The following is a 20,737-nucleotide window of genomic DNA, read 5'->3' on the forward strand; positions in this document are numbered from 1 at the left end:
TAATAAGATATCTTGATCACCCAATTTTCAATAAGAATTCTCTACTAACCCCATATGCATTGATGCTAGTACTGCAGATGTACACTCATCGACCGTGAATCTACCCGAAGAACTTCAACGGATTAGCTATCTTCCAGTAAACCCCTTGTAATAAGATCCCCCATGCTCACAGATAAGCACTCTGGAGCAAACATGAGGATGTTCATTTTCATCCTACGCGCCATCGACGAACAATATGTTAACCACCACTTATATAATGAATCATGATAGAAGTAAACAAAATGCGTACCATCATTAAGAAGACTGCATTCTCTTATACACCACTCTTCATTACTAGGGACTCATCATATATCTACAAACCACTCTTGGGTCCACTCAACTCCATTCGTCTTATATTACTCAAGCCTTCTCTTTGCAAAACATCGACAATTCGTTGTTCGCTCATTGAAAGTCGTTGGTCTTCCGAACCCCCAAAAAGAGACACCGAAAAGTTCTTAGCTCTCTCCTATACATGGGGTGAAGTCCAGAATCAACGAGCGATAGAAGTTGATGGGAAATCTTTACATATAACACGAAATTTAGAGTCCGCCCTGAGGCATCTAAGACACCAGACAGAGGTTGTTCGTCTTTGGGCTGATGGTCTATGTATCAATCAATCTGATGTTGAAGAGAGGAACAGGCATGTGACTCACATGCGGTCGATTTACTCTGCAGCCTGCAATACCATTGTTTTCCTTGGTGAATCAGGTGAACGGTCAAGGAATATCTTTCATGCGATGAGGGATTCGAAACATAAAGGGTTAGTAGACATGACAAAGGAGACTTTAACATTGGCAAAGCTCGCCCAATATTGGGGGATAAGTCAAGATGAAATCAGAAATTCAGTATCTGAAGTTCTTTGGCGTCCTTATTGGAGCCGGGTATGGATCTATCAGGAGATAATCGTATCCAATCGGATATGGATACAATGCGGAACAATAAAAGTTTCGTGGGATGATTTTTACTACGCTATGGTTGTAGCTCTAAGTACCAGCACAGGCTATTTTGGTGCAGGATATGATAATGTGATCAAGAATCGTCTTGAAGATTTCTATTGGGAACGACTTGCGTATCGAAAGTCACTTGGAAATGACGAGAAATCATCACTACCACTGTGGGGTTCATCGCATATACCTGAAGATGGAAGACGATTGAACCTCCTTGATCTTCTTGTAACCAAGAGAGGTTATATGGCCTCGGACAGTCGAGACATGATATATGCACTTTCTGGCATTGCTAAAAAACCGAAAGGTACACAGCCATTTACGATAAGTTATGAAAAATCACCTCGCCAAGTATATTCAGACGTTGTCAATTATCTCATTGAGACTGACAAGAATTATAACGTTTTGAGTCATGCAGAACAACACTTCAATCATGCCTCTCATATTCGACCATTCGTGCCATCATGGGTGCCAGATTGGACAACCCGTGCAAAATACAAACAAAAGATTGTTGACTGGGTTGAACCTCTTGACAAATCAACAAGTGCCATCTCGAATAGTGCATATCTTGAAGATCAAGGAGTCCTCGCTTGCGTGGGCTACGAAATCGGCATCATAAACCTCATTACTGACTACCCTCGTGATATCCAACGCAGTGGTGAAGGCAGAGTAGGTCGGATACTGTGGAAAGAGTGGAAAGATAAAAAGCTTCCGGATAGTGTTTTGGAACTTTTCAATCGTTTACATCCCTTGATATACAATCGAAGATATGCCGAAACGCTTGGAGGTATCTGTTGCATGGTACCAGAAGGGACACAAACTGGTGATGTTGTCTGTCAATTCATTGGGAGTTCATTACCCTATATTCTAAGGCCAATTCCATCGACAAAAATCAAGTCTGAAAAAGGATGGAGAGCTTGGAAAACATTGCTGCATCTCCCTCGCTGGTGGAATAACTCGACGGTACCAACACAAGAACTCCCTACCAAATCCTTAGATGCCAAAATCTCAGCCATACTACAAAACAAAACATCAGGATACCGAACTCTCGAAATTAGACACTGTAATTTTGTGGGAGAATGTTTTGTGGATGGATTGATGAATAATGAGGATAGTCAAACTCATCAACGACAACATTCTCGAGAGAAGACAGCATTCGCAATGCATTGAAAAGAGCAGATGAGATTCGCTGGTACACTGACTTCGAATGTAAAATCAACTTGTAATAGCTTTCACTCCTGAGAGCTTCGTTGTGACGTCTTTGATCAACCAAAAGCATAAGGATCATGTCATGTATCTTGCCCCCCTTCTTCCCATTTCGTCCTACTTGCTTCTACAAAGCTCTTTTGGTAAGACAACAACGCTTGGAGTATGTTCTCATAATTACATTCAAGGGGGATGGCTAAGGTCATACATAGTCAATCACCAATTTGAAGCCTTCTTTCCCAGATTGAAACTTCATCAGTGGAACTTAGTAGCAGGCGTCAAACGCCAGAAGCTTCATTCGGCTCAATTTAATACTATTTATGATGCAAATTACCACAGTACTGTGATGGCATCCTCTCTTCCCCCAGAAATTATGTTGAATGCTTCAGACGAGAAAAAATATTGAAAACGTTGATTTTCATGTGAACGTGGAATAAGATCACGAGTTGGGTAAAGTCGCCTGCCGCGCAAACACCCAAACCAAATCATGATTCCAGGACGAGACAGTCGCGTCATATCACTACTGACAAAGCCACAAACTACAGGACGATACAACATCAAGATATAATGGTTTCCATACCATCGCTGCTCATTAATACGTTTTGATAGTCGGGGTTATCCAAAAATACATTTCTTCTTGAGTGCAACTTCTGCGAGATTTACGAAATTCCCATTATCGTGGCAATGACGTCGGCTTCAGGCCCCGCAAGACCGGTATCACCGAGTAGCTTCTTTGCTTTGAGCGACGACGAGGAGGGCGATTATAATACCGTTACATATACTGAATCGGGTAGAGGGGTCAAATTACTATTTTCCAAGAGCAAGGTAACTGATTCCAGCAGTTTGATGTTTCGAGCAAAGTGCGGGGTTGTTCAAGCAGCTTGTTACTAACATCACAACCACAACAACTACAGGTTTATATTCACCCTACTCCATCTGCGAAAGATAACATACCAGGATACATAGCTCTATTACAACAGAAACTACCACCAGACTCTCGTCCTACATCTTCTTCCTCTAAAAATGCAAAATCCAAGACCTCCGCTTCCTTACTCCTGGCATGGCTTCCCGAATCATCTCTTGGGGATTCCTTAAATACATATGTGAAGGTCGATCTTGCAGAAGGCGATTCTCCACCAAAACAATCATATCTCGTTCCACCTCCTCCGACTACCACCACCCATTCTGGATCCATCGGCCATTATGCCTTCGCTATACCCGTCTCGCAGATTTATAGCCTTCTCGTACGACCACCAAGCTTGGGATGGTGGTTCGGAAGCGTCATAATAAATTCTCGAGCTGGAGATTCTTTCCCTGCACTATTCTTTCACGACTCAGAATGTCAATCTACCATCTTGCAGAAGAAGAAGAGAACGAAAGAATCATTCGATCCATTTGGTGCCAATGGAGAGATGTTCTGGGGTGGCGACGAGGTGTTAAGGTGGCTGAGACGATATGTTGACATTGAAAGAAGTGGCGCAGAACCCAACATTTACTTGGTGGAACCTTCGGCTGAAGATAAAGAAGCTTTCGGTGACAAATTAGTCACATCTGCGCCGGTGAGAAGACCATCAAGTAGTGGTGCCAGAGTTGGAAGTGCTGCTGGTACGGGTTCGAGTGCATATAGAAGTGCGCAGAGAGATGCCGGGATGGATCCAGTTACAAAGTTTGTAAAAGAAGCAGGATGGAACCTGATGGAGAAGTTCAGTAAGGTTACGACATTCACGAGAAGGACGGCCGATTCAATTGTCGAAAATCCCAAAGTGCCTCCACAGGTTAGGAGATTCATGAAGAACCCGGAAGTTCAAACAATACAAGAGGAGTTTGATAGTGCTAGGATATACTTAGCGCGATGGGCTATGGGTATCGCAGAACAAAGTGAAAGGGATAAAAACCAGAGGATATGGACAGCCAAGGATGTTTTAGAAATGGAGGAAACAGATGTCGGCGAATTCGAGTTATTGGAGACGGAAATGGGTTCTTTGACTATGAGGGAGCAGAGAAAACCCGTAACGTTTGGAGAATGGAACAAGTTTTTCGATCAACGGACTGGAAGATTATCTGTTACGGTAGATGAGGTTAAAGAAAGGATATTTCATGGTGGACTCGACCCAGAGGACGGAGTCAGAAAAGAGGCCTGGTTGTTCTTGCTCGGTGTTTATGAATGGGATTCCTCAACAGATGAGAGAAAAGCTGTGATGGCAGCTTTACGGGATGAGTATGTGAAATTGAAAGGTGCTTGGTGGGATCGTTTAATCGACTTGGGTGGTGAAGGAGAAGAAGGGGAGTGGTGGCGAGAACAAAAAAATCGCATAGGTAATGAAGCTCAATAACTTACCATTTTGAAAAATTGAAAGGCTGACATATCCCATTTCTTGGGGTTCACACGATAGAGAAAGATGTTCATAGGACTGATCGTAACATTCCATTATATGCTGGAGAAGATACACCACATCCAGACCCGAACTCGCCATTTGCTGATGTGGGTACAAATGTTCATTTGGAGCAAATGAAAGATATGCTGCTAACCTACAACGAATATAATCGCGACCTTGGCTATGTACAAGGCATGTCTGATCTTCTTGCTCCAATATATGCAGTCATGCAAGACGATGCTATCGCATTCTGGGGGTTTCAACATTTCATGGAGCGCATGGAACGTAATTTTCTCCGGGATCAATCAGGAATGCGTTCTCAGCTTCTTACCCTCGATCACCTTGTTCAACTCATGGATCCCAAGCTTTATCTCCACCTTCAAAGTGCAGATAGTACCAATTTCTTTTTCTTCTTCCGCATGTTACTCGTCTGGTATAAGCGTGAATTTGCATGGTTGGACGTTCTACATCTTTGGGAGGTATTATGGACAGATTACTTGAGTCAGGGGTTCCATCTTTTCATTGCTTTAGCAATTTTAGAGAAACATAGGGATGTTATCATGACACACTTGCAACATTTCGATGAAGTGTTGAAATATGGTATGTTTTCATATTCACGATACAGGATTCGAGGGTGACAAATACTAACAAGACGTAGTTAATGAGCTATCCAATCAGATAGATTTGGAATCTACTCTTGTTCGTGCAGAAGCATTATTCCGTCGATTTCAGAGAACAGTAGAGGCTATTGATAAAAAGTCAAATTTCCCAAAGCCATCTATCAGACACCGTGGCACTCAAAGTACATCACAGGTTACTGAACCATCTAGCTCAGCTAGCGCGTCAAGCGGTACAGATATGGGAAATGGTACAATCGAAGGTGCAAGAAAAGACAAAGGAAAGAAGCCAACCAATGGGGAATTGGAAGACATGCCTGAGAGACCAAAGGTCATTAGCAAGGAGCTTAGAGAATTATTAAGTAGGAAGGTCATGATCTTGCCTAGAAAAGTGGTTAGGAGAGAAGGAGAAGGCTTGGCCAAGTTACAGAAGTAATGGTGAAATTATGGGAAGGGAACATGGGAATGGAAATATGGAGAAGGCGTTTAGGTCATGAACTGTACGCTCAATGAGTTCTCTGGCTTGCAATTTTTGGCTGGCGGAGGATCCAAAGTATTTGACCACGCGGGTATTTTCATATTTTGATCAAATGGAAATGGATTATTTATAACTTCTCAGTCATGCTTGTGCCATACATGCATACCAAACCATCACCATTTCCTAGTATTACTGCAATAACATTGACGTGGTTAGAAACTCACGTTTCGGCATGCATATAAATGTTTATAGATCCTCGCATTCAATTCTTTTGTTCTCGCTCCAAATTTTAAGAAAGCAAATAGAATCTCGAGCATCCGCATTTCTGAAATCGGCCACTTATTCAATATGTTCCATTTTGCCCTTATTGTTGCTGTGCTACTCTCCCCTTTCTGGTAGAGATGATGTTTCAACGGACAAGATTTCAAAGACTGAGATCTTTCGTGCTCTGCTCATCATTGTCCTTTTCCTCTTGATAAGCAAGTTTCAAGGTTCCTGTTGAAGTATATCCTTTCGTTGACATCCTGGTTACAATTGTCAGTACAATCAGCATTCCGTCATCATTTCTTGTTTCCCAAGTTGGTCGTTATAAATGAAGGGTCAAAGTCTATGATACATACAAAAAGTTGAATAGATATCCCAATGTATTCATTTTTCTCTCAGTGCCTCTAGATTCTGCTCTTTTGATTGTTTCAGTTTTATGCAAAATTGGCGCAGCGGAATTAGATGGTGAAGATGGCGATGGTGAAATTGAATAGATATCGGGCGGTATTATTACCCAATCATTGATATCTTCCTCTCCGAATGGCTTTTGGGAGATATAATCAGGAGAACGTGAATTAGTGTGAAATTCTAAGGCAGAGATACCTTGAATGAGGGGGACAGGTGGGTGATCTCTGGTTTGAGGAGGAGAAGCTCTAGAGAACCGACGGTGTGAAATAGGGTGAAACCATGGCTGGGGAGTAGATGATTTTGTCGAGGATGGGGAAACAGAAGGGGAAACTGAAGGGGATGGTGGCCCAAGGGAATCAAAATTCGTTTGTAGGGAATCAAAAAAAAGTGCTTTGCAGAATGGTGGAACATCAGAGTTTTCTTTATTTGGCGCGGTGGATGATTTGAGCTCGTGGTTGATTGTGGATGTGCTGTCGTATCTATATTCATACGAGTTATGGCTAGAATTCGAATTCGCTGGAGAGGAAATGTGAGTTTGAGCTGGTGGTGTAAGTGGAGTGCGGGGCGGTGGACGAGTAGGAGGAGGAGGATAGGGAGGGAGGGCATCCGAATCTGAAGCTGATTCTGATTCGTCGGAAGGAGGGAGGAATACCCAAGTGGGGGGTCGCGGTCGATTAATGATCAAAGTGGCATCTTCGGTTGAGAGTGGTGTAGACGGCATCCTGATCGGAATTGAGGTGTGTAAACGTCGAGGAATGAAGCTTCCTCGTATGGAATTTGAAACTCGACTTCACTATTTTTGGAGAGCTGCCTGCACCAAACTTTGCACTGTTCATAGAATCGAGATGATAACTAAAGTTGGGAACCAAACTATTGGAACCAAACGGAATGGAATGAAGTTCACGAAAATATGATGTGAATAGCTCTCATCAAAACGAAAATGCTTTATGTCTCTCGGATGGATTTCCAGTGTCTTGATTCGTGGATTCGATCGGCCTCTTTGTTCTCAAACTATGCGACATTTTAGCATTGGAATTTCGGAGTGATTAGGAAGATATGTTGATCTGGAATTCCACTGTTCCCTTTGTTTGATATTTGATGCTTGCGGGAAGTTTAACAGAGTACAGTGCTGGGGGGTGGGTTAGTCATAGACCCGAGTATGGGAATTCAGAGAAAGAGGTTGCGTCGAGGAATCTTTGGGAACTCGATAAATTTGGGATATCGTATGATGAGTTTTTTATATTATTCACCGGATTCGCACGACATTTGTGGTAGTAATCTACATATCAATTGGTATGTAAACTTGGTTGAAGCGATATTGATGCAAAGACCACGATTCCACTGGTGCGTAGGATTGCGTCTTTTTGACTTTCGAAATTGATATAGATTATTACTATACAATTCAATGTTAATGCATGCTTCATTGATTTTAGGAAAATTCTGTAATATTCCCCTATTGATGCACAACGCTATGGAAGATACCGAAAGGTAGTGGTTTCCGAGCCAGATCAAATTCATGAATAAGATTGTCGGCTTGGCTTTCAGTGCCCTACCCTCCCATTTCCACGTGTAATAGACAGTTATATCTAGCCCAACTAACTCAAGGGAGATTTCCACCCAGATAAGTCTTACTAAATTTGACTTTAGCTTACCCACCCCTATTTTGTCTTGATAACTGAAAACCATTTCTCGCCGGAAGTGAACACTCGCCAGCAAAGTATTTGTACATATATGAGTGTCTTAATTTGGTTTGAACATATGGAGTGCAACCATATAAACTCATCGTACTCGAATAATAAGATGTGCAAGGTGCCACTTGAAGAATGGAAGGACGCCATCAAAATGATTTAAATTGAATCTCGAACTCCCAATTTCTGACCTCCAGTTCCCAAACCTTGAACTCCAATATTCTCCCTAGTCCAAAAATCAAGCGTAGATTCATGGAACGTCATATCGCTTTCCTTCTCACCTATCCTTAACCTTTGCTTGTCCGATACCTTTAGCTTTACAATCCAACAAAGCTCCTCTTAGCAGCGCCTCAATCACATTCTTCATGGTCTCTGCATTGGTACTTGCTGGAGACTTGAATGGGTTCTCTTCGCCTTCATCCAATTGAGCCGCCGCATCAAGTTCTTCCTGGGTAGCAGTATCTGAATTCATCTTCGGAGTGATACCCACAACACGATGTAGCTTGTTGTGATCCGGTTGTCTCTCATAATCGGGAGTTTGAAGAACATCTAACGCATCCAAGATAGCCTCAGGACATGTGCCTAGAGCAGCTAGCACATCATAGACTATAACTTTGCAATACTCCACAATTTCTTCACTCTCTGGATCCGGAAGCAATTCGGGGTTCATTTCGCGTTCTCTCGTGTCGAAATAAGTGGTTCTTCTCAGTAAGAACCACTGCTGGTCGCGACCCTTCATAATTGGAGCAGACTTCCCATTGATCATCCTACAGGCGCCTTTGTAGTAGAGTATATTTTGGGGTGCTTCTATATCTCTCAAAGCGATTCCCAAAGTTTGTCCAGTTTCGGCCATTTCTGAAAATATAGTAGGTCTTAATGGTGTGCCATAGGCTGCGATCTTGTTGTACACCACTGAAGGGATTTCTTCTCGATCCAGAAATGAATGGAATCCTTGCGCAGATAACCAATGAAAGTCATTGTTGGCAGCCCCTTGGTCAGCCTTTAGGATACTGTGGCTTGCGAGCTCTTTGGTGTCATCTCTGGCTTGATCGAGTCTGTAGTTACCTTGTAAGACAACCTTGGCTATCACATGCTTCAAGGGGTGAATTTGTGAGGAATCCTTTGGCCGTAATGATCGTTCAAACTCAGAAATGTCTTGTAAAGAAGATATAAGCAAGAATGTTAACTTGTAATTGTCTCTCTCGGCGTTATTCTTGAGCTGCTGCAAAAGATCTAGGCCGCTAGATTGCTTTGGATAAGGCTTTTCCCCCATGACGCTTACAGGAAATTCATATAAATCTGGAGAAATGTTTTTTTCAGTGCCTCTGGTGCCTTGTCCAACAGGTATATCCTCAAGACCTAGAAGATCGAGAGATTGGCGTGCGAGGTGTGCCCTTGCGTCTTCCGGTAGTAGGTTAGCTATAAAACCTTCGAGTTTTATAGCACCAAGACGATGAAGTTCCTTCAAAAGAATCATAGCTGCAAGATCATCATAGTCTTTGCCGACATCTGTGATGACAACGACGTGAGGGATGTCAAAGTTTTGTTTACGCAAGGTACTGACAGCATCTATGATTTTCTGATAGACCCCCGTCTCTATGTTGTTGAGACCATTCGGAATAGAGTTATGACTTTTTAGAACAGTCATATTGTGTTTTTGAAAGAAGGTTCCCAGCTTTGGTGTGATATGGTATAGAATATTGTGGATTTTGGGGATGTATAAAGTAGAAGAATCCATTCTGAAAACGATGTGGGAAGAAACTAAGTAACCTTATGTTTCAAAAGTCTTGTGTCATAACGGTCATCGTATAACAAAGGTCAAACCCTGATGAATCAAATATGATCAATCAAAGAGGGATGATTCACATTGAAAAGCTGCAAATTTGTTTGAATGACTGAATGGTGTAATTCAAAGGCCTGGGTATTCATGGGGCTAAAGACGTCCAAGGGCCATATAGTTTGCTGCGGCACGAGACTAACGTACAATAATTGCAAAGACAAATGGGTACCTAGTGGGCGGATGAGGTAGATTACTCGGGCAGTGCACAATAGGACTGTTTGCAGGCCAGTTATGGGAACTTCCTACTTTCTTCGGATGATGGCGAATGTTCCCAGGAGAATAGAAGTTGAATGGATAATGACCGAATAATGACAAGGTAGCCCAAGGCTGAGAAGCTGACGTTCTCCTAGGCGCTCTGCTCAATCATCTAGCTAGTAAAGTAACAAAGCAGAGCAATAAGACGGTCCCTCTAGTCTCCTTATTCACGGGGTTAGCGAGATGGCATGCTCATGCTCATGCTCATGCTGTCCGTGTTCGGGTACGCTTAGCTTGACACCGACCGCCGACAAGCCGATCCTGTAGCCTCGCGTAGCCGTGCCAGCCTAGAGTACTCATAATCATTCATCACAAAGCCATTCAAAACAAGTCAACCACTGCAACCGATCATCTCCATTATGGATCTCTTATCTACTATACGAAAATCCGGCTCACGAGGAGGTGTCAACTTTAGTTGGGATGAGGTTCAAAGCTCCCAAGTAAGTAACCCCCCGACCAATCAGCCAATCAATTGAATGCCGTTTACTTACATAACATTCTCGCAGCACCGAGAAAATTACCTTGGCCATTCTCTCATGGCCCCAGTCGGTCGATGGCAAAAGGGAAAAGACTTGAATTGGTACGCAAAGGGGGACGCCGAAACGACTGGTAATGAGACTGCAGAAGAGAAAGAGGCACGAGAAAGGAAGGAGGAGATTCGAAAAATAAAAGAGGCCGAGGAAGATGCAATAGCAAGGGCTTTGGGATTACCCGTCGCACAGCGTGGTGAAGCCACAGGAGCAAATAACGTGGAAGTTGGAGAATTGAAAAGAGTTATCAAGGAATCGGAAGAAGGTACCGATGATGCTGAAGGAATGGGAAAGGGTGCCGGTTTCGGCGATTATGTTGGCAATACTGATGCGCAAGAGATGCTGCAGATAAAGCCCGAGCCTTCAGAGCAGAGAGGTGGATTACTGGGGAATGACCGAAATAATGAAGGGACCAATAGATTTAGAGGGGATAGAGAAGGGCGATCAAAAGAAAAAGATAGACGAAGACATCGCAGTCGAAGTAGGGATCATGAAAGAGAACGAAGACACAGGAAGCATCGACATAGATCAAGAAGTGGTGAACGGGAACATCATAAGCGTCGGCATGATGCTAGTCCTCGAAGAAGGGCAAGAAGTCGCAGTCCAGCAACTCGACCTCGCAGATATCGAAGCAGAAGTCCTGATCGAAGACATCGCTCAAGGAGAGAAGATGAGGGTTCTAGAAACAACAATCCACGGGAGCGAGTGCTTCGAAGAAGTCGCTCGCCAGACATACGAGACAGAGATGAAAGGATGCCAAAGAGATAACGTCAATTGTATTACCATATGGGGAGGGAGTCATCGAAACGGCGTTGATAGTATAACAAAAGTATACCCATTTGTAATAATTGCATACCATCATCTGCAGCCTTACTTCGTAGCCTTATTCCGGGGAAATAGAGGCCTTTCTGCAGGTATCAATTCTCGCCAGTTGACCCACCGCTCTTTTGATCGAACTCTGAATCATTACATTTCTTCTTGAACAATACCCAAATAATTTGATGTTTTGCGTGTTTATTATTAGCTTTATCTATCGGTTATTCATTTAACTACTGACTTATGCTAATATTTAATTCTTATAATTGGACTTTACACGCTCTGGAACTCGCTAGAGTAAGATAGTGTGTCTCAGCCTTCCTTCTAGCCTTCCCCAAGCTGGTAGTAAACAACCACCCATTCAACTTGACATCACAACTCCTTACATATAAACTACTTCTCACAGATATACATCATACATACAGCAAGCTGACATTTCTATTAAAGCATGGTTCGCCAGAGCTAAAGTTCTAACTTGTTCGATTGTTTGATATAATTTCCCCGGATTTATCGGGCTGTCTAGGGGAGGCAAATCGACACTGCGAGATCAACAACATTCATTATCGCCATGGACTTTACAAAACTACGAGCAGCTGCGCTGAATGATGGTGACGATGAAGAGGCTGTTACGGTTAATACAAGAGCTTTGATAGATAAAGTTCTAGCTAGATATTCTGGGGAATGGACAACTCTACGAGAACTAATTCAGAACGCTGCGGATGCGCAGGCGACGACAGTCACAATCAAGTTCGAGACGTCACCCTCTTTTCAAGTCCCAACCCCGAATACCACAAACCAATCAGCGATATTGAAACATGTCCTTCTTAATCATACACTGAAGAGGCTGCTAGCCACCAACAACGGACAGGCGTTCGGAGTCAATGATTGGTCGAGGTTGAAGAGGATAGCTGAGGGGAATCCAGACGAAACAAAGATTGGAGCTTTCGGTGTAGGATTCTATAGTGTCTTCGCTGATTGTGAAGACCCTTTTGTCAGCTCGGGAGATCAGGCTATGGCATTTTACTGGAAAGGCAACTCCTTATTTACCAAGAAGATACAATTACCTCCTAGTGAAGCGAATCCCAATACAAGCTTCGTCCTCGACTACCGGAACAACACAACGCCAATGCCGAATTTGCTTTCTATAGCCCAATTCTTAGCAACAAGTTTGACGTTTGTGGCTCTACAGAATATCGAATTATATGTCGATGATTTTAAAATTATATCTTTGAAGAAGAAATCAGCACCAAGTTGTGATGTTCCAATCGCGAGGGATGTTACGACGAGGTCTAAAGAAGGTCTCATGAAAGTTCAAAAACTTGAGAGAGAAAGTGTACAAATGGATGCTACCTTTATGAATGTCGTGGGTTGGAAACCTGCCAAACCATCCACATCTAAACCCTCTTATGATAATAGCTACGGGAGCTCCAACGATGTACCCTCTCTCCGTTCCTTCTTCTCTAGACTTACCTCGAATAATAGTCAAGCTCAACAAAAAGCAAAAGCCTTGCAAGAGGAAAAGGCCATGCAAGAAGTGCTACTTGAAGATCTGACAGCTTTGACAACAACCAATGTATTTCTACGTGTGACTACGGCAATGATCAAGACTTATATTCAACCGAGTTTTGCAGCGGAGCTGGAACGAGCAACCAAGAAACCACCTCCCAAGACAACCAAATTGGCCATTCTGACATCTTCTTATGATGAAACTGAAGCATCTGCACATGATAATCTAGTTTCAAAGAACGTGGATGTTTTTGCATCAGTTCTTCCGGGAAAGAAACCCGGTGGCCGTGTTTTCATTGGTTTCCCAACTCATCAAACAACTGGTGCTGGTATGCATCTATCTGCGCCATCTGTTATTCCGACAGTAGAGCGTGAATCCATTGATTTGAATGCACGCTATGTTCGAACTTGGAATCTGGAAATGCTTCGAGTCGCTGGTATTATGGCAAGATTAGCATTTGCCAATGAAATGTCCGATCTCGCTGACAAGGTCAAACGTGCAACTCAATCAAATGGGAATGGAAATAAAGTTACGAAGCACGAGATTGAGCAGTTCTTGCCAGAAGCTGCACACATATTGAAGACTTTTACATTTGGAGATTCCACCCCAAGTTCTCAAGTTTCCCAAGTTATTGAAGAAGCGTTTTGGACAGCGTATCAAAAGGCATCGATTGAAGTTTATAGTACTAGGAGTGTTCTTCCAACGACGAAGGTTCGGTTGGCCACAGAAGATTTGAGTGGATTTGTGGAGGGGATCCCTGTCGTTCCAGATGCACTTATCGAATCCGAATTCGTTCAAAAGTTGAAAGATTTTGAGCTCATTACTGAAATAACAATTGGCGATGTTAAGCAAGAGCTTGAAGCAAAAGCACTTACCAAGGAGCAACTTGTCCAGTTTATCAAGTGGGCAGGTCATAAGGCTATCCTTGGGAAGATCGATGCCCAGACTATTCACTCTTTATTAGACGTTGCTGTTGCCACTCTAGGGGATGATAAAAACCAGGGTGGAATTATTGCACTAGGCAGTGTCACGAGTTACCTCAATGTTAATAGAATACCACCTGAAGCTCCAGTTCCTCCAACTACAATCCCCTTTGAGTTTACTAGAGAATGTCAACCGAATGAACTCCAGGCCCTGGGATGGGAGCCCCTCGAGATTGTGCCATGGTTGCGTTATTTGATAGAAACAAGAGACAGAAATGGACCTGAACAAAACATAACTACGACACCACAATTTGCGGCAAAGGTTCTTCACATCATCTCAAAGTCGTGGGAAGGAATGAGCGTCAATTCCAGAGCGACCGTAAAATCGCTACTGTCAACCTTGACAGTGATTCCAACCAAGTGTGGCATGAGGAAACCCGGCGAGGCTTTCTTCGAAAGCGTAAAGCTTTTTGAAGATCTCCCAACTCTTACGAATTGTCCAGGTGTCAAAGAGAAATTCCTTGCAGCTATTGGAGTACGAAAAACAGTAGACCTCGAGACAATCTTCAGCCGACTTCTTGCACCTCCCACACAAGCCAAAGAAGGCGAGGTATCCAAGAACAGTCGCCATATGGACTTGATCAAGTATTTAGCCTCCGTAAAGGATGATATTCCATCGGAAGATCTTAGGAAATTGAAAGAATCCCAAATCTGCCCTGCCGAAGCAGGCCCACCTGGTCAGGAATCATCCCAAGGTACAGCCCGGATGTACAAAGTTCGTGAACTTTTTGAGCCTAAAGACGCACTCAGAAGCTTGGGATTACCAATACTTCAATGGCCAGGGCCTCTATTTAGTTATCGATCCACCAGTAACGAGGGCCGTTTCTTGTCTATACTTGGATTGAGATCTTTCCCTTCTGTTCCTGAACTCATTGACCTGATGTCATCGACTGATATCATCCTCCGAGACAAAGCTATGGCTTACTTCATCGCAAATCATCATATGAATGGTTATGCGAGTTTCGATGTCAATACCACTAGGAAAGGCATTCTTCCAATCGAAGGTGATGAAAAACGAAGAGTCGCACCTTATGAATGCTTCACGAATGAGAAGAGCTCCGTTCTTGGTTTTGAAATATTGCGACAAGATCTTCGTATCCATGCTAACAAATTCGGTGTTGCCATTGATCCCCCAATCACGGAATGCGTAAATCGACTTATTAAAAGTCCTCCAAAATCTCGCGGCGAAGCTATTACACTCTTTGGGTATTTTTCAAGCAGGCTTGGTGAAGTTGGTCTCAATAGCTGTGCAAAATTGAGTGATTCTCTTATTGTTCCTGTCCCCGACAGCCGAGAATTGACGAGCGGACTTTCCAATGAGAAGGAACAATCATCTAATAAGATTAAATATCTTACACCTCAACAATGTTATCTGGGAAGTTCTTCGGAATATAGCAATATTTTTGATTTTGTTGATTTCGGTACTGAAGCCAATACATTTCTTCTCAAGTGTGGATCTAAGAATGAACCTACCAAGTTAGAACTTGCTGCACTGGTTTGTCAAGAACCCGCTCGTCTTCTTGGAATCATGCAAAGTCCTGAAAAGTACTTGAACCTCCTGAGGTCTCTTGCAATTGATCTGCCCATGTTGAGAAGAGATACGGTTTTATTCAGGCAGATGAGAGTTTCTAAATTTCTTCTCGGATCCAAGGAGATCTCAGCTGCCAAGGAAATATCAAATTCGACCAGTCTTATAGACCAGCAGGATCTTGATGTGGAAGAACCCGAGGATGCCCCTCTCAAACAGTGGCATTTAGAGCAACCTAATAATATTGTTGTTGTTGATGATTATAACAGCTATCGTCTCTTCAAAGAAACTTTGGTCTGCGCTCCTCTAGAGGATACGTTGGAAGAATTTTATCTCGCACTTGGATCTACCAATCTGAGTAACATTGTACAAGAAGACCTCCGTGTTGGCCAGGCTGTTACATATCAAGGAGATTCTGTCAAACTCCGTAAGCATATTCTTGAGAGATCAAAACTTTTCTTGCATGAATCACCACGTGAGAATGTAAAACGGGATAGCCGATGGTTGGAGAAGAACTTGACGGTACAAGTTGTCAGTGGAATACAAGTTAGACGATCCTTGAAAGGCCACAATTTGTCGAATACAGAAAAAAGAACTGCTGCTTGCATTCAAGAGCGATACAAAGGATTACAACTACTCGTTACTAATGCATATGATACATATCAAATTAGTTTGGCTATGTGCAAGCACTTATTAGCTCGCCCGCAACAACAGTCATATCTCACGTTTGAATCTTTTCTCACTTTATCTTTACAGCAATTACGTTCTCGTGGTTACAATGTGGAGAGAATTCTTAGAGCCAAGGCTGCTGAAGCACGAATTGCCGAAGAAGAAAGAAAGAGGCAACTCGAAACGGAACAGGAACAAATCAAGGAGCAAGAGAATCAATGGCTGGAAGATCAAAAACAAGAGGCTGTGGCTTCTGCACGAGATGAAAATCGTCGAAGTTCTCATGCTGCTATGCCAGGTGCATTTGGCTCTGATTCTCCATCACCACCCCAGACCAAGAAAGAAAAGAGTCGAGGATTGTTCTCGAATCTTTCTCGACGCTTTGGTTTAGACACCAGTAGTGATGAGCCATTAAAATCACCGACACCAGTTTCCGGAGATGCTCTACCACCTTACTCCGAGACTCCAAGTCAGAAACCCCAAACAGAAAGTGTTACTTCCAACGGCGCCATTAAACAAAATCTGCTCAACGCCATTCAATCATCTCGAGCTCATGATTCCTCCGACCTCTTTTCCCCTCCATCTACTAATCAGGTTAAGGAACAAGCTGAATATTGCGATTCAACTTCCGGCCAAAACCTCTCCTACTTTGCAGATGCTTCTAATGGCACTCGTATCTTTATATCCAACGACAGGCAATCTCCTGACAGTCCTAATCTCACAGAGTTCCTCTCTGCAAATGTCTCTTCTCTAAATAGCTTCGCAGCCTTACTTCATGAGGCCGCAGATATTTACAATTTGCCTAGAAAAGCTATCCATATTTTCTACGATGATCATGGAAATACTATTGCTTTCAATAGCCAAGGAAGCATCTTTTGCAATTTCAGGTTTTTCCAACAACTGCATCTCAAAAAACTGGATTCAAAAAGCGGAGAGGAAAAGGTAGATGCGGGTGCTTATTGGTGGATAGTACTTGCTCATGAGTTGGCCCATAATTTGGTTAAACCACATAATTCTGATCATAGCTTTTATACGTGAGTATTACCCCTTATTTGTCCCTTTATTTATTTCTCGAAAAGAACAGAATGAAAGCTAATGACATCAAAAAAGCGAGCAATTGATTGCGAATTACTTCCCGAAGATGATGGCGAGAGCAAATAAATACACGACGGTGCTACCGAATACTGCCAGCGACAACGCCAGCACCAGTGGACATTAGAGATTTATGAATTGCTAGCTGAAATTAATGTTACCAATTCAAGTACAGTCGACGAAATGAGCAGATGGACTTGAGATAGGATTTCTTACACAATTCTTCTTGAACTTGCACATAATTTAATTATGTGTATCACTGTGCGATTCATAGCTATGGCGTTTATGGCGATCAGTTCGAATGGGAAGGAATGAGATATGCCGAACGCATTTTGGGTTTTGGGTTTTGGGTTTTGCGTTTTTATTAGAGTAGAACAATCCATAGATAGATCTGTGTGCCTTGAATACAAATTTTTTGTCCTTGTTTTTGTGCAACCCAACCAGGAAAGAGAATCCTGAAGCATATTACCAGTTTAACAGTGAGAGTGACATTGTCATCTCTTCGTAATGAAATATCTGGATCAGAGCTGCTTTCGAATTTGTCCGGTAATTTCTCAGACCTCAGATTCTTAAATCTTGAGAAGAATCTTATATCAGACATTTGATTCCTTGAACTTTCCTAGAGATCGTCCATTTACAATCAACATCAACAATGAAGGGCTATTTAAGAAGTTGAGATTTAGTTCTCCGACGTTCAACCAGTCTCAAAGACTGGCATCACTCCCTTGAGCCAGTCGAAAATTTTTTTAACATTGATAACCAGAAGTAAATCCTGACTTCATGTTCTTTGTCCAATCAATAAGAAGATAAAGTTGGAAATTGCTCAGAAGAATTGGGGTATGTTAGACGACTCCCTTCGCAACACCACAAGCGATGTTAACAGAAAGTTGATAACAAATCAACCATTCCACCCCAAAGAAGCATGGGAATGCTTCCAAAGCGTTGTAATGATGTCAACCCAGAAATATAATTGTGGAATAAACTGCCAACGGGAAAGCACTTAGGTAACCGACATCAATTACCGGGTCTTATCGATTGGTCTTACCCGGCCCATGGGATTACCGGATTTTGTGACTATAAACCCCGTAACCTCCAAAGATCCTCCACATTTTCCCAACATACGTGGAAGACCTCGTAGCGGGGGGAATTGACCAACGAGAGATCCAACTCCGCAAAGTGTACATCGTATGTTGCTGTCGAGTGTTGCTGTGGAGTTGTCGGTAACATGATTTTTCTGAAGGAAAAACTTTTCAGGGGTCAGTCGGATCGGATGCCCTAAGGCTAGCGGATCGGGTTTAAGATAGTGACAGGGGGGCGATTTAAACATACGAGCCACACATACATACGGTGTGCAGAGCTCCGGCCCCACTATCTTCCATGTTTAATGCATCATTCATCATACATAATGGATTGACGGAGGATGATGCATGCTACATCATCGGCCGAAGATATTGTTCCACAAAAATGTTCAAGACAGAACGAAACCATCGGCTTTCACAAAACACATGGTCAATACCCAAAATCTAGATCCTAGTTTTCGATCCATCTAAGATTGAGACATTGTTGTAAAGCATAGAGCGGCTTGCTATCTCGGCCCCCCTTGAAGCTGTTTTGCTACGAATTCTTGGTGCGTCAGTAAGTGTACATATACGCATCCAACAGAGTAAATCAGCATTAGAACGAGGATGATCGAATTCGACCGGAAGAGAAAAAGAAAACGTTTACTATCCGCAAGATTCGTGGAAAAGAGCGAGTTCATTGTACCTTTGCGCTCATGTTTGATAAGAATGACAAGTGTGAACGCTTTTATTTTCCCCCTCGAGTGCTGCCTGTAACGAAACGAATACTGCAATTACAAATCTTCACCATACTTCCAGCCAATTCCATCTTTTTCCAACATCAATCTTTTCATCCCATATCCTTGACCATTATCGACGGCTCAAGCGCAATTCCTCAAACTTCAACATTTCCGAATCAAGACCCAATGTTTTCTTATCTATCTACCTATCATGACTCCACCTAGATTTGTAATTCCGTCTATGGAGGCAAACGATGACATTTTCATAATAAAGGGAGTAGATATAAAACCCATTGCGCAAATTTGTCTTTTCAAATCTTATCTTTATTCACAACCCAAAAGATATCTATTATTTCGAAAAATAAACAATTAAAATCTCCCTCACAATGTCTACCGATTACAAGTTCCAGGGATGGATGGGTCTCGATTCCGAAGCCGCCAATGGTAAGATGGTTTGGCAAGAGTTCGAACCTAAGCCTTTCGAAGAGACAGATGTCGATATCAAAATCACTCACTGTGGTATTTGCGGCTCTGATATGCACACTTTGAGATCCGGATGGGGTGCATCAGATTATCCAGTTTGTGTTGGTCACGAAATTGTTGGAAAAGCTGTTAGAGTTGGATCCAAGGTTAAGGATATTAAGCTTGGAGATCGTGTTGGTGTTGGTGCTCAAAGTGGTTCTTGTATGAACCAAAAGGGTGATTGTGAAGCTTGTGCTGATGGGTAGGTCTTCTATCATTCATGTTAATATTGATGGACAATACTAACTTAACTCAGTCAACAACAATACTGCGCTCACATGACCGGTACTTACAATAGCAAATGGGCCGACGGAAGTAAATCTTACGGAGGTTATGCTGATTACTGGCGTGGAAGTGGTGATTTTGTGATTAAGATCCCAGATTCAATCCCATCTGATATTGCAGCTCCTATGCTTTGTGGTGGTATCACAGCTTTCTCACCACTTGCTCAGCATGGTGCTGGACCAGGAAAGAAGGTTGGAATCGTTGGAATTGGTGGTCTTGGACATTTTGGTATTATGAGTGCAAAAGCTTTGGGTTGTGATGAAATCACAGCGATCTCTAGAACTTCGGCCAAGAAGGAGGATGCATTCAAGATGGGTGCTACTAGATTTATCGGTGAGTATTTTGATTTTACCCGTTTCAGTGAAAAGTTTTACTAACTTGTAAATGTATAGCTACCGATGAAGAACCAGATTGGGCCACAAAATATGGAGATTCTCTCGATCTCATCGTCAGCACCATTTCTTCACCAAAACTCCCACTTCAAAGCTACCTTAGCCTTCTCAGATATAAGGGTAAATTCATCCAAGTCGGTGCTCCTGAAGATACCATTCCTGGATTCAACAGTAAGTTATTGTTCTTTTGATTTTAAGAAAGATTATTAACGCAGATTAGTGTTCTCCCTCATCCTCAAGAAGCTTTCCATCGGTGCTTCGCTCATTGGTCCTCCACATGAGATTAAGGATATGTTGGCACTCTTCGCTGAGAAGGGTGTTAAGACATGGAACAACAATGTTCCAATGAAGGATGCTAACCAAGCTATTGTTGATATGGAGGATGGTAAAGCAAGATACAGATATGTCTTGGTCAATGAGAAGCATATCGATGCTTAGGTTTGGGATTTTAATTATGAATAATGTAATACATAGAAAGAATGATAGACTGTATGTTTATGA

General features: G+C 42.6%; 7 protein-coding genes across 8 annotated transcripts; 5 read left to right on the forward strand and 2 right to left on the reverse strand.

The window, feature by feature from the left end:
- Positions 1–900: 900 nt before the first annotated feature.
- Positions 901–2,394, forward strand: BCIN_16g05130 (hypothetical protein). The gene has a single exon (XM_001550737.2). The coding sequence runs from the start codon at positions 1,011–1,013 to the stop codon at positions 2,151–2,153; it is 1,143 nt and encodes a 380-aa protein (XP_001550787.2). The 5' UTR covers positions 901–1,010; the 3' UTR covers positions 2,154–2,394.
- A 291-nt stretch (positions 2,395–2,685) lies between these two features.
- Bcgyp7 lies at positions 2,686–5,981 on the forward strand. Its single transcript, XM_024698243.1, has 4 exons — positions 2,686–3,014; positions 3,104–4,505; positions 4,583–5,164; positions 5,223–5,981. Exons 1-4 carry the CDS (start codon positions 2,874–2,876, stop codon positions 5,615–5,617), a joined length of 2,520 nt encoding a protein of 839 aa, XP_024554060.1. The 5' UTR covers positions 2,686–2,873; the 3' UTR covers positions 5,618–5,981.
- Positions 5,982–6,008: 27 nt separating this feature from the next.
- BCIN_16g05150 (hypothetical protein) lies at positions 6,009–7,233 on the reverse strand. Of its 2 annotated transcripts, XM_024698244.1 has the most exons (2): positions 6,280–7,233; positions 6,009–6,183 (listed from the first exon to the last, which is right to left on the reverse strand). In XM_024698244.1, exons 1-2 carry the CDS (start codon positions 7,050–7,052, stop codon positions 6,084–6,086), a joined length of 873 nt encoding a protein of 290 aa, XP_024554062.1. In that variant the 5' UTR covers positions 7,053–7,233; the 3' UTR covers positions 6,009–6,083. The 2 variants fall into 2 exon arrangements, with proteins under 2 accessions (XP_024554062.1, XP_024554061.1); XM_024698245.1 differs by having other exon boundaries at positions 6,009–7,233.
- Positions 7,234–7,696: 463 nt separating this feature from the next.
- On the reverse strand, positions 7,697–10,283 carry BCIN_16g05160 (hypothetical protein). Its single transcript, XM_001550733.2, has one exon. It carries the CDS (start codon positions 9,755–9,757, stop codon positions 8,297–8,299), a length of 1,461 nt encoding a protein of 486 aa, XP_001550783.2. The 5' UTR covers positions 9,758–10,283; the 3' UTR covers positions 7,697–8,296.
- Positions 10,284–10,404: 121 nt separating this feature from the next.
- On the forward strand, positions 10,405–11,583 carry BCIN_16g05170 (hypothetical protein). Its single transcript, XM_001550732.2, has 2 exons — positions 10,405–10,554; positions 10,621–11,583. The coding sequence occupies exons 1-2, from the start codon at positions 10,474–10,476 to the stop codon at positions 11,410–11,412; spliced, it is 873 nt and encodes a 290-aa protein (XP_001550782.1). The 5' UTR covers positions 10,405–10,473; the 3' UTR covers positions 11,413–11,583.
- Positions 11,584–11,624: 41 nt separating this feature from the next.
- On the forward strand, positions 11,625–17,895 carry BCIN_16g05180 (hypothetical protein). Its single transcript, XM_024698246.1, has 2 exons — positions 11,625–17,181; positions 17,258–17,895. Exons 1-2 carry the CDS (start codon positions 12,029–12,031, stop codon positions 17,364–17,366), a joined length of 5,262 nt encoding a protein of 1,753 aa, XP_024554063.1. The 5' UTR covers positions 11,625–12,028; the 3' UTR covers positions 17,367–17,895.
- A 1,277-nt stretch (positions 17,896–19,172) lies between these two features.
- Positions 19,173–20,737, forward strand: BCIN_16g05190 (hypothetical protein). The gene is made up of 4 exons (XM_024698247.1): positions 19,173–19,761; positions 19,816–20,177; positions 20,237–20,407; positions 20,457–20,737. Exons 1-4 carry the CDS (start codon positions 19,424–19,426, stop codon positions 20,672–20,674), a joined length of 1,089 nt encoding a protein of 362 aa, XP_024554064.1. The 5' UTR covers positions 19,173–19,423; the 3' UTR covers positions 20,675–20,737.

Source organism: Botrytis cinerea, chromosome 16 (assembly GCF_000143535.2).
Source record: "Botrytis cinerea B05.10 chromosome 16, complete sequence".
Classification (NCBI taxonomy): domain Eukaryota; kingdom Fungi; phylum Ascomycota; class Leotiomycetes; order Helotiales; family Sclerotiniaceae; genus Botrytis; species Botrytis cinerea.